At 37.1% G+C, this 12404-nt stretch overlaps 1 protein-coding gene across 1 annotated transcript in view; it reads right to left on the bottom strand.

Annotated features, from left to right (window-relative positions):
- Positions 1 to 10397, bottom strand: part of LOC307015505 (myosin-8-like) — a 30071-nt gene extending 19674 nt beyond the window's left edge. The window contains exons 1-19 of the mRNA XM_079644158.1: positions 8692 to 10397; positions 7846 to 7989; positions 7573 to 7729; positions 6719 to 6746; positions 6515 to 6629; positions 6047 to 6139; positions 5266 to 5329; positions 5074 to 5172; positions 4894 to 4997; positions 4360 to 4498; positions 4151 to 4269; positions 3907 to 4056; positions 3649 to 3819; positions 2815 to 3121; positions 2445 to 2512; positions 2147 to 2234; positions 1175 to 1292; positions 965 to 1088; positions 285 to 421 (exon numbers count right to left, since the gene is read on the bottom strand). Coding sequence (XP_079500284.1) covers positions 285 to 421; positions 965 to 1088; positions 1175 to 1292; positions 2147 to 2234; positions 2445 to 2512; positions 2815 to 3121; positions 3649 to 3819; positions 3907 to 4056; positions 4151 to 4269; positions 4360 to 4498; positions 4894 to 4997; positions 5074 to 5172; positions 5266 to 5329; positions 6047 to 6139; positions 6515 to 6629; positions 6719 to 6746; positions 7573 to 7729; positions 7846 to 7989; positions 8692 to 8892 — 2426 coding nt within the window. The 5' untranslated portion in view covers positions 8893 to 10397. The remainder of the gene's footprint in view (positions 1 to 284; positions 422 to 964; positions 1089 to 1174; positions 1293 to 2146; positions 2235 to 2444; positions 2513 to 2814; positions 3122 to 3648; positions 3820 to 3906; positions 4057 to 4150; positions 4270 to 4359; positions 4499 to 4893; positions 4998 to 5073; positions 5173 to 5265; positions 5330 to 6046; positions 6140 to 6514; positions 6630 to 6718; positions 6747 to 7572; positions 7730 to 7845; positions 7990 to 8691) is intronic.
- Positions 10398 to 12404: the final 2007 nt, after the last annotated feature.

A 12404-nucleotide genomic window follows, 5' to 3' on the forward strand; every position in this document is an offset into this window, starting at 1 on the left:
CCGACAATCCCCTCTGTGCACGAACCCTTACATATGGTAATTAAACATTAAAACACCTGCGGCTTATAGTCCAGTGCGGCTTATATATGTACACATCATTCAATTTAGCTGCTGCGGCTTATATTCAGGTGCGCCTTATAGTCCGAAAATTACGGTAAATACATGTTTTCATTTTGCTTTAATTCTTTAAAAGTCCCCTATATCCTTATATTTCCTAGACATTTCTGGTAGCTTTGTTCAACTAAAGTCATGCGTATATAAAATAAATGTATTAGTTAGTAGACCTTTTCTTTGACATCTCCTTCAGCCGCAGCCTGGTGACGTAGCCTCTGGAAACGGCCTGGATTCGAGTCATCAGCACAGCCAGACGCTCATCCCTCATCTCCTCCAGGAGACCCAGCAGGCCCGCTTTGAAAAACACCTGGAACATGAGAATAAACGTTAGGAAGAGGATTAGGGCTAGGAATAGTGGAAAAAGCAATATTTGTATAAGTGGAAAGGTCGAGAATCAAATCAAAATAGCAGTGAATGCTACGTGTGATCTATTCTGAAAAGTTCTACGTTTATTCCAGACATTTCCACTTTTTAAAAGGTATTTCAAATATATTCTTAACATTATTACTGCAGTGTTGGAAAAAAATACCCAGAACTTTTAAGTACAAGTGGCTAAAATCCGATATCTTATCGGGACTGCTTATAAAATCGTACTCACCTGAAAGTACACAAGCATTGGTATCAAAAAGGACATTGCAGGTTCATCTTAAGCAATGTTGTTCTTCAGTTTTATTAAAGATCTCCCACAAATGACTGCCTGTATTCTACTGTATGCAGATGATACTGCCATTTATTTTTCCAAGCCTGATTCAGAGTAACTTAGAGGCTCATTTTTAGTAGCAAGATCCTGTTTTCCAAACTAAGAAATACAATAAAAACCGAGACAAACAATGTGAGGTTTTTAAGATACCTTTGTGTATCCAAATCGATACTGGGCATGGTCCACATCGATAGAGGAGAGAAGTTTCTCTGAAGCCTTCTTGCTGTCGATAAACTGCCCCTCCGGGATCGCCCTAGCGTTCAAAATCCTGTATCTGTCACACAGAGAGTAGATTTTCAAACGTAAAATAGTGTACAACATACAATACAAATAAAACACAGACAGAGTGTTGTGAGTTACCTCTGCCTGAAATCCCCATAGAGGATCCTGCTGGGGAATCCCTTCCTGCAGATCCTGATCCCTTCCAACACGCCGTTACAGCGCAGCTGGTGAAGGACCAGCTGGTGATCCATGGAGCCTATGTGGAAAATACAAAGGAATAGTTCAACAAATGTTTATCTTGAGTTAAGATAACTACGATTTGATTTTGTTTGAGATCTGTAACAATTAGTAGAATAATTGTTTTGTGCATCGAAATGATCATCAATTTTAAATGTTTAGATTAATCATCCAAGTGATATTTAACTTGGTTAGTTTTTGACTTAATGTAGTGGCCAATTATCCAAAGAAAATTAATGTTCAAAGGCCACTTAGTCTAGGAGGCGAGTTCGAGTATTGACTCGCGTATATTCAAGAAATCAGATACCTTGCTCGTTCCATTCAGGTGCTTTATTGAGAGGTTCAATAGATCAGCTAGCGGCCCACTGCCGACGTGCAACATTTGCACGGTACAGTATTTAAACAAATAAACAAACAAGATCCCTCGGTCATACGGATGTGTGCGGTCAAAATGACAGAACAGGCTTTTTTCAGCCTTCCCATTTCCTTTGTTTTATACAACATTAAAGTTATTATTTTAGGGGGTTTGGACTTAAAGTTGTTTCAAAGCAAACCTTTTTTCTCAGTTTTTCAAACAATTTCGTAAAGGATCATATACATTATATACATGTATTTGATTTATCTAAAAGAGTTAAAAATCTAAATAGCTTTCATTACTGTCAGTTAATATATAGCTGGAGCTAGCAGCTTGTTAGCTTAGCTTAGCATAAAGAATGAAAACAAAGGGAAACAGCTTGTCTGATTATAACAAAATCCACCTACAAGCACCTTTAACGTTGAATAATTAAAACTTTTCTTGGTGTGAGGTGAAGATGTGTGAGGCTGGTATAAATCTTGTTCCTTTAACTTCAGAATGAATATATTTCTTTTCACCTGGTGTCTTGGTTTCATTGGGGATGATGCATCTCACAAAGTGTGGCTGTGTGGAACGCAGGTTGGACATCAGTTTATTCAGGTTTTCCTGAAAGAAAGAAACATATTATTGTCTCTTGAGAAGCAATTGTTCTATATTAAAATAATTGGACCTTTAACTAATCAACAATATTATAGTTGTATCAAATGTATCAAAGGAATAAATAACAAAATAATTAAAAAGAATTGTTTTAGTTTGAGTAACTTTTACTAACTTACGAGACAGACACAAAATAAATTCATCCTTATTGATAATTACCCTGAAAAGTGCTGAAACCGTCTGAAAAGAAGATCCTTTTTTCTTGGCACTTCTCTTACTTCCAGCAGCTACAATAAGTAGTAATGACACATTAATACATCAGTTATTATCAAAAACTACTATATTTATTATTCTCAAAAGTGCTGTAAAGCAGAATTATTGCTTTGACGTTTGGTACTTTAAGTATATTTGGATGCTATTACTTTTAGACTTTTATGTAAATTACATTTTAAATACAGTACAGTATGTTGCATGCAACATACTGTATTTAAACCATGTGGTATTATTAATTTGAATTTAATAAAAGAGTACTTCTTCCACTTCTCCTATACAAACAACAGAATGTCATTATAATTCAAAGTGAACTGACCGTCAGCAGTGGAGTATGTTGCGAAGAGCTGTGAGAGCAGCTTCAGGGAGGCTTTCTGGTAAAGCTGCACCACGGTGTCGTTGAGCGGGTCTTTGTTCTTCTCCAGCCAGCCGCTCAGGTTGTAGTCCACGGTGCCGGCGTAATGCACCAGGGAGAAGTGGGCTTCAGCCTTTCCTTTGGAGGGCTTGGGCTTCTGGAAGATGCTGTTCTTCCCCAGGTGCTGGTCGTACAGCTTGTTCTTGAAGGAGCCGTCTGTTGCCTTTGGAAACATGCACTCCTCCTCGAGGATAGAGAAAATGCCCATCGGCTGCAAGGAAGAAGTATTGAGTGTTGGAGTAAGATAACGGATTGGTATAACGTTGACAAATGTTGCACCATTTGAAACAAACCAGTTTGAAATGAATGAAATAATTATTGCTCTGCACTTCTGCAGGAAATCTTCAATGTAACCATTTTTGATTACATATTTTATTTTTGTATATTCTTTAGTCACAGGGGTGTCCATTTTCTCACTGCATTTACCTCGGGCTGTGCATATTTTATTTATTTATATATACACAATATGAATGTAATATATATATATTTGTTCTACATTGTCAAAAAGGGTACTTGCTATTGGTCCACTGTATTTTTTTAAAGTATCATTTTAAGTATATTATGTGTTCCTATCTATGTATTCATTGTTATTCTTAATACTGCCTTGCTGTTTTCAATCAACTTATTTTGATATTAAAAAATGAAAACTAAATTTCCTACAAGAATATGCTAAGCAGCAACTGTTTTAAGTACAGTAAAAAAAAAAGAGAAATCACAACAAATAAAAAAATGACGCACCTTTTCAATGAGCTCAATGCAGGCTGCCAAGTCCATGCCAAAGTCAATGAACTCCCACACAATCCCTTCCTTTTTGTACTCCTCTTGCTCCAACACAAACATGTGGTGGTTGAAAAACTGTTGCAGCTTCTCGTTGGTGAAGTTGATGCACATTTGCTCCAGGCTGTTCATCTGGAATGGACAACAATGATTAAAACAAATATAGACATTATTTCACAAAGATTTGCTCCATCTTATGTAGAAGTGAATCCTGTTTACCTCAAAAATCTCAAACCCTGCGATGTCCAGGACGCCAATAAAATGCTGTCTTGGTAGTTTGGTGTCCAGCTGCTGGTTGATCCTGGTGACCATCCACAGGAACAGCTTCTCATACACCGCCTTAGACAGAGCCCCACTGGCGTTGTTCACCTGGAATCAGAGGGGGAACAAGTTCTCATATTATATTCAAACCTTATTTCAATGTAATTTATATAGACTTTTCTGATGTAGAAACACACTGTACCTGCTGAGGAGTCTGTCCTTTGGTGACATACTCATTCCCCACCTTCACTCTAGGATAGCAGAGCGCCTTCAGCAGATCTGCAGAGTTCATGCCCATCAGGTAGGCCACTTTGTCAGCCACTGTGGGACCGAAACCACACGTTATAATGTAGGCTTGTCAAATGTATCCTGCAACCCTTATTCAGTTTAAATTGAGCTTGGAAGTCTCACCCTCTGTGCCGTCGGGCTCCGCCTGCTCCTCTCGCTGCTTCTGCTTGAACTTCATGTTCCCATAATGCATCACAGCGCCAGTAAGCTTGTAGATGCCAACCTTTTCCTCCGCGTTGAATCCCAGGATGTCGATGGCTTTCTGAGAAACAGACATGGTTGTAGAAACTTTGTGATTAGTACATTTTGGAGTAGATTGATGGTAGTTTCATCACATGCAAACATATTTTAACTGATTATTATTTTTAATCTTACTTTTATTTAAATTATTGATTAATGCTCATTCCATGTATTTAAAATTATATTAAAACTTATAATGAAAAAATAAGTAATTCATAACAAGTGGTTGGTGTACTGAAAAAGTATAAACACATACATAAATAAATAAATAATATTTATTCATAATAATAATACTTTGTTTAAGTGATTTTTACAAAAAATTATATCGTACATTTCTTGTTTTCCACACATCGCTTAGTCTGTGTTTCATGGTTTTTGCATGTATTATTTATAATTATTTGACGCAGGTGCACTCACATCAGTGGCCATCAGCTCCTCAGTGTCGTTGATGCTCAGCACAGTGAGTTCCCCCTGGCTGATGAAAGGGTAGTCGTACGGGTTGGTGGTAATCAGCATCATGTCTGAAATGAAACAGAGAAAGTTCAGATTTCTCTGTGCAGGGTCAGTGCGGCATCAACTTCACAAAAAGGGTTTTACCGATTAATTCAGGCTTCTTGTTTGACATGATCTGATAGAAGATGTGGTAGCTCCTCTCCGCCGGCAGCTGAAAGGTCACTCTGGATTTCTCCAAAAGGTCTTGATAAAATAAACACAAGTTACAAAGCGATATAGTGTATATAGCAGTGGGATATTAATGACACTGATATACTGTAAGCTAAGCACACTTACACGTTTCAATATCAGCTGAGGCCAACTTCCCCTTTGTTCCAAAGTGGATGCGAATGAACTTTCCCTAAAAAAGTAAAAATTTGACAAATGATTTCTAATTTTGTTACAACTGACAAAAGCTTTGATATTTGGAAACTGAGAACCAATGGTAACATAGTTAAAAATTATGTTTAGTAAAATACTGGTACAATTTTGAGGTACTTGACTTCCGTATTTATATATACAGTATATAATAAGTATTATCACTATTTTTACTTTTGATTCTGAAATCTGCAAAATCTACACTGTGGTATAACTTCCTTTACTTATATTGAATATTACTTCTTCTACTGCTGTTGAGAATTACCATCTTAATATTTATTTTATCCGCTTTTAACTAGAATACAAGTTAATTATAATATTAACATTGTAATACTTCCTTGTGATACCATAATGGTTTTCTAATTATCAAGAGATAACAGGTCAAGGTTTAGACATGGGGTCAACATTGCTTTAGTAGGCAAATACCCCAAGATGGAGAGAAGATATCTACCAAAATTTGACAAATCATTGAGGAGTTATGGCACATTTTCTGGTAAGCCCCACCCTTTGAGTTTTTTGATTGGTAGCGTGTATGTTTAATAACCCTTTTATAGGCTTTATACAACATTTTGTGTTGATTAAGTCAAAATCTTCAAAAGCTATATCTAATGTTTCTAGCTTTTTCTACCCCTTCAGGGTCTGAGGCGTAATAATAATATTAGTAACTTTGAGCTTCCATACAGATCAAAGTTGGACTTACAAAGCGAGAGGAGTTGTCGTTCCTCACAGTCTTGGCATTCCCAAAAGCTTCGAGCAGAGGGTTGGCCTGGATGATCTGATCCTCCAGATTCCCCTGTGAGCTCAAACAATGTGGAAAACTTAAAGTCAGTTAAAGGTTTTTACATAAAGAATTTGGGATATGTCTTTGTATGACAAAAAAAAAAAACATTTTGCAAGACACTATAGGTGAATAGAGTAAAACGTTAGGAGTATAAACCACCATTCAGCTTCCCCAGTTGATCATTTTCACTCAAACATTTTGTATTACAAGTTTTCTGAAATATTATCTATGCAAATGAGGCATTAACAAAATAGCTCTCAAACTCATAAAATTAATTTCTGTTTTTACCTGTAATATCTTGCATTAAACCAGTTTCGTTCTAGCTTTTTCCGGACATTGTTATATCTAACAGGTATATTGTTATAATGTGATAGAAGTCGACTGAACCTGCATTTTTCCGGGAAGTTGCTCTTTCTTGCTCGAGTCTCCGACCGATGCAATTGTTGCAAAGTACTGGATGACTCTCTTGGTGTTGACGGTCTTCCCGGCACCAGATTCTCCACTGACAAACATCAGCATGAGATAGGGATGAGGAATTGAAGTATATTGACAGTCTATTGTTTAGCGGCAAAAAAAAGAAATGGTACTTACGTGATCAGGATAGACTGGTTCTCACGATCTGTTGAACGGAAAATAAACTGGTCAACTTTGGTATTGGATTTTTCCTGTATTTGAGGTGTCATCTCTTTAATGTTCAATTTAATGTTCAGTTTTGAGATAGTTTTAATCCCATTGCAGATGCTACATCATTTTGTTTAACTTTTACTAACACTTGTATCTTTGTTCTATTTTAATTCTTTTTGGCAAGGGTTACTTTTGAGTATGAAGTCCTACATTTGTCTCTATGATACACAATTGTTAAGACTGAGAGACAAATGAATACATATTTAACAAACAAAGTTAATGGGTCTTGAAAGTAACTTTGATTTTCTTCATTTAATCCTATTGCACAATCAAAAAGGCAGGAAGTAGGTGAGGACATTAACTATAGAACTTTCATTTGAATGTTTCTATTTTCTGCCTTCACTTCAATACATCAAACCATCATTCCTTCACTTCATTTATTTATTGAATTGTTTGAATTCATTTGATGATTTACATTTGTTTAAATGTATTTAATCAACTTATTATAACATTGTAATGTATTATTATAGATTAATAAAAAACGTTACTGTTTTAAAAGTTTAAATTCACAAGCTTCTCAGCAGTGATAAACAATAACAAAGATTATTTCTGCACTGTGGTATTTCTAAAAAAGCAAAAACTTTGGCAGAAAATATTGTATTCATTTCCAACACCCAATAACTAGTTGGAAATTATGTTCTGTCTGTTTTCTTTGGAGGATATTCTATCCTTAGAATAAACTTGATGATGCTTTAAAGTCATCAAGTAAGCTTCAATTAGTCATATATGAGCACATCCAGATAGTAATGGTGAGCCTGGACCTTTGAGCATGTACTGGTAAGTGCTGTCAGAGATGGAGAAGATGTGCGGGGGGGCCTCCTGACGTTTCTTCCCACGGTACCCAGACACCACCTCCGGGTTGTAGACTGGAAGCCACTTATAGGGATTCACAGTCACACAGAAGAGCCCAGAGTAGGTCTGAGAGGAAAACAAACTGTGAATTATGTTGTAGGAGGTTAGGTGTTCATTTCAATGTAAAATCTAAATAAATAACATGTGGACCATAAACTGATGTATGTGTTTGCATTAGTTACGTAGATCATCCAGGCGGCGTAGCGCTCCTTGAGGTTGAAGAGCACGGCAGGTTCGTGCAGATGTGTGAGCAGAGCCATGTCCTCCAGCTTGTCAAACTTCGGAGGGTTCATGGGCCGGATGTCGTCCAGGTGCACCGTGACAATCTGAGGAAGAATTCAAAGGTCCAGTGAAGTCCGTGACAGGTAGAACCGATAGAAACAGGACAGATGTCAGAGTTTATATTTATTTATTAGGTGAAACCCTGCAATTGTTTTTGTTTTACCTCAGATAAGATATAACCTTTGGGACATTTTTCAGTAATTTTTAATGTTTGGCTGTGTAAATGCATACAACATATATTTTAGGAGGGGTGCAAGTTTTAAATTATTTTTAACCTCAACTCTTATTAATTAAGTATTATGACATTCAGACCCTTAAAGACACAAATTCACAACTAAAAGCCATGAAAACCACATGTTGGTATTGCATTGCAACATAAAATAATGCAATATATTATATCAGGCTTTAATTGGGAGACCTGTCTTGAAAACTGTATTTTTTTTTACTGTTTTTAAGTCATGGTATTTCGGGTTTCTGAAACAAAAAAATACAAATCTTGTTGCTAATCATTAAAAAATTAAATATTGTAAAAAGAAAAATCATCAAAATATTTTGTATATAACAAATAAATAAATGATTGTATTTAGTTTTTATCATTAAAAAAAAACACGGTAAAATGATGTGAAAAAACATTTTATTGGCTCGGAAAAGAAATGAATATGAAAAAAAATAAAGTGGGAAATCTTTTAAAATCTTTTAGTTTTGTTGCAGTTTTTTTGGGTAAAACAACAAAGTGATGCACCGACCTTTGCGTCCTCAGTCTCCACGGTGACGCTGGATCCATCTTGGCTTCTGATCCTCCCCTTCACATACTCCTGCTTCGGGTCGGGCACGAACACTGCTGTTTTGGCATCAAACGGCATGTTTTGTGCTGCGATTCTCTCCCGCTCTGATTTGCGGAGGTAAGGGGCAGCCACCCCAAATATTTCCATCTCGGCGTCGCTCATTTTATCTGGCTGCAAGAGCGAGAAAACACATTTTCTCAAACAGGACAACAAAAAGATGTTGTGAATTCATCATCATCATACTTACCAGAGTGTTGCAGACCTAAAAGAAGATCTCCCGCTCTCTACTGCTTATTATCTCAGAAGGACAGCACAGACGTCCCTCACCCTAACAAGTATTAAACCGCCTTTATAAGCGCTGGTCCGGCCTGTTTCGTGGGGCTTTGTTCTCCTATATTTGGAGATCTGGCTTCCACGCCACCTTGATGAAGTCAAGTATGTCCATTTTGTATTTGGAACTTGCTATGTATAGCTGTATTGTGTCACTTGTAAATGGTTTCAATTGTAACCCCTTCAGACCGTCCATTAAAAAGCAATGAATGCTAAGGAAGGCAGCTTAAAAGGCTTACGGGCCCCGACACCGCAGGCCTCATTTTCTGGGATCAGGGAAGATTAGGTCTGTTAGGGCATCGCTGAAATTCTGGCATTGGTTGTCTGAGTCCAGCTGGATCACACACCACTGTTTGGGTTTGTGTTGGGAGCAGCCAGGCAACATTTAGCACATTCCAGACAGAGGCCTGGCTCTGATAAAGATCCTTCTTATATTGATACATCTAAATATGCTTTTTGATATATAATTAATCATTATGGTCATCATGCTGAGTTTGTAAAGTCTACTTGAAATCTGTTTTTGCTGCTTTCCCTCGTTCCTACACATTTTTATGGAAAAACCAACACTACTGAGGTGAAGATTTAATACATTATTTTTCAGGGAACAACAACTTAACTGTCACACTTTTGCAACATTATATCACAAGTATCATTAGTAGTAGTTTAATATACTTTTGAAGAAATGAGGACCATAATCTATCGACACTTTTAAAACTAATAAAAAATAGCATGCACTTGTATAGAACTGTTATACAACTAAATAAAGTTATTTGAAAATGTAGCCGCACTATAGCATGTTAATTTAACTGAAATCAGCTAAGTTCTTAGAATAATGTGATGATGATGATGATGATGAGGATGATGATCAAATAACATATTTTAGATGCACGGTAGTCCAACCAGACTAATCCTGCATGTACCTTTAACTCACTCACAAATATACTAACTAGTTTCAGTGTTTTTAACATATGAAAAGCAGTATGATAAACGTCAACCTCAATACAGCGGTATATTGTGATACCGGTAAACAGCCATAACCAGCAGCTGGTATGCTTCTTTACAACTGCATTTTTTTATATAAGTCCCAAAACTTGATGTTTACTACCTTCTTCTTAAATGCAATGCCCTATTCTCAAGCCCCAATCCAACTGGAGAATATCTTAAATTGCCTCAAATTAAATCTCCACAATACACACATGTCTCTGTACCATCAAAATCAAATATATGTTCGCCCTCTTTGCAACTTCATTCTTTAATTATTTTACTTTTTTTGTATCTATGCCAAGGATGCTATGTTTCAGTTTTGTTGGTTGGTTAGTTAGCTTGTTAGATAGCTTAGCTAAGGATTTCGGAAAGACCACTGTACCGATTTTTATGGAATTCGGGGAAAGGCATGGTCCAAGAAAAAAAAAGTGACCTTGTGGAGTGGATCACAATCACTGATTGGATACACATATTGTTTTATTTCTATGGAAACTGCGTGGATTAAGCTCTTTAGTTACCCTTCTTTTTCTTTGGTTATGATTTGGTGTTGCTTGTTATGGCACTCATAAAGCAACAACAATTTAAGAAACCAAGTATTTTACTCTATATAACCTCCCTGCCTTCAGCATACTCAACCATTTCTAAGATGTGGCATTACATAGGGAACAGAGCTGTTTAAGATATGGGCATGTCGTCTGGCAGTGCATCACAGACAGTCTAATTGGTGCTGATTTAATAGCCGCTTAATGTCACTTGAAGGTCTGGCAACAGCTGCGATTATAATTGGCTCTTGGTAGGCGTGGTCGGGCCGGTCAGGCAGACTTACAGTACACCGACCCCTCGGTCACGTTTCGACAAGACAACAAATGTGTGTGTGGACGTTTTAGTGTGAGGAGGTCACGGGTTGTGGATTCAGGGGTCATGGGACAAGAAAGAGAAGAAGCAGGGAGAAAATCCCTCATCAGCTGGTAGTGCTGAAGAGAGGGCGACGTCTCACCCCGGGGGAAAATAGATCTGACGACGGGTGCATCTGCACAGGATTAGGAGGTCAACGGGAGAGACATGGACCGGCTGGGGAGTAGAGCTACTGCAAGCTACAGTCGGGATAGATGTCTCAAAACACTCTTTCTTTTTTACTTCTAAGGGTAGGATTTAAATCCAGCTTCTTTAGCTGTGCCATTTGTGAATCTAAACAGAAACAATTGATAGCTAAATAGGCTAATTGTGCTCAGCCTTAGACCTTTGCAAAACCGTCACTTAAAGGGAAAATACCAACCAGGAAGAGACTCAAAATGACAAAAAAGACAGAGACTTTGAAAATACGGCACAAGAGGCACAAAAACATGACTACTAAGAGAAACAAAATGACTTCATAGAGATACAAAAATAACAAAAGAGGCCGTAACCACTGTAAAGTCTGTGTGTCTTGCTAATAATACAGTAGGTAGAGGTGGTGGGGCTTGTCATGTCTCTATCCAGGGTCCCATCCTCTCATACAGTAATCCTCCCATAACTGGAACAACCGGGGGAGAAGAGAATTCAACTATAGTGGAGTTACGGCTCAATTGATCGTCCCACGAGGGGCTGAGTGTGGGAGGCTTGTAGATAACTCAGGCTGTCAATCAAAATGCAGTTTAGGTCTCACTTTGTTCAGTTTACAAGTGAAAATGAAGCTGTGACACCAAAGGTGTTTCATATGAAAATCAAATATATGTCTGTACACCACTTCTCTATTAGGGCTGTTCGTGTAAGGTAGTGATAAGATGCACATAATAGAAGATGTTGTGTGATGTTATGTGGTGTTTAACTATTTCTATCGTTTGTGTTTTTGTCATGTCTGAATCCACCACAATGTGAGCTGTGCCCCAATTCTGTACAACAGACTTAAACCTGTAGAATTCAGTATTACTACTCTTAGACTGTATAAAAAGGTACAACTGTATATTTAGTATTATTTGTTGCAGTTATTGTAGCAGATATTGTAAAAGCAAGAAGTGATACAAAACATGTGATACTGAAGTGAATCCAAATACTTCAAATAATGGAAGTATTTTTAAAAGATGAATCAAAATGAAGTTTAGTTTTTGCTCTCACTGTTTATGTTTGCCTAATTAAGCTGTGAATGAAAGGTGTTGTGGTGATTGTGCGACAATAAACTGCTTGTTTCCTTTATCAGGGCACTAAATGTAATTCACTGTTGCAAATGAATTGCACATATAATAGAAGGTATTGTTTTTGGTAATGTGTTGTGTACGATTGTTGTGTTTCCATTGTTTTGGTCTGCATGTACTGTCTCCACGTAGTATTCAGTATCATATTTTTTATATCTTTTTTTGTGATCCATTATTTTATAACAACAG

The sequence above is a fragment of the Notothenia rossii genome (assembly GCF_949606895.1).
Source record: "Notothenia rossii genome assembly, chromosome: 8".
In the NCBI taxonomy this organism is placed as follows: domain Eukaryota; kingdom Metazoa; phylum Chordata; class Actinopteri; order Perciformes; family Nototheniidae; genus Notothenia; species Notothenia rossii.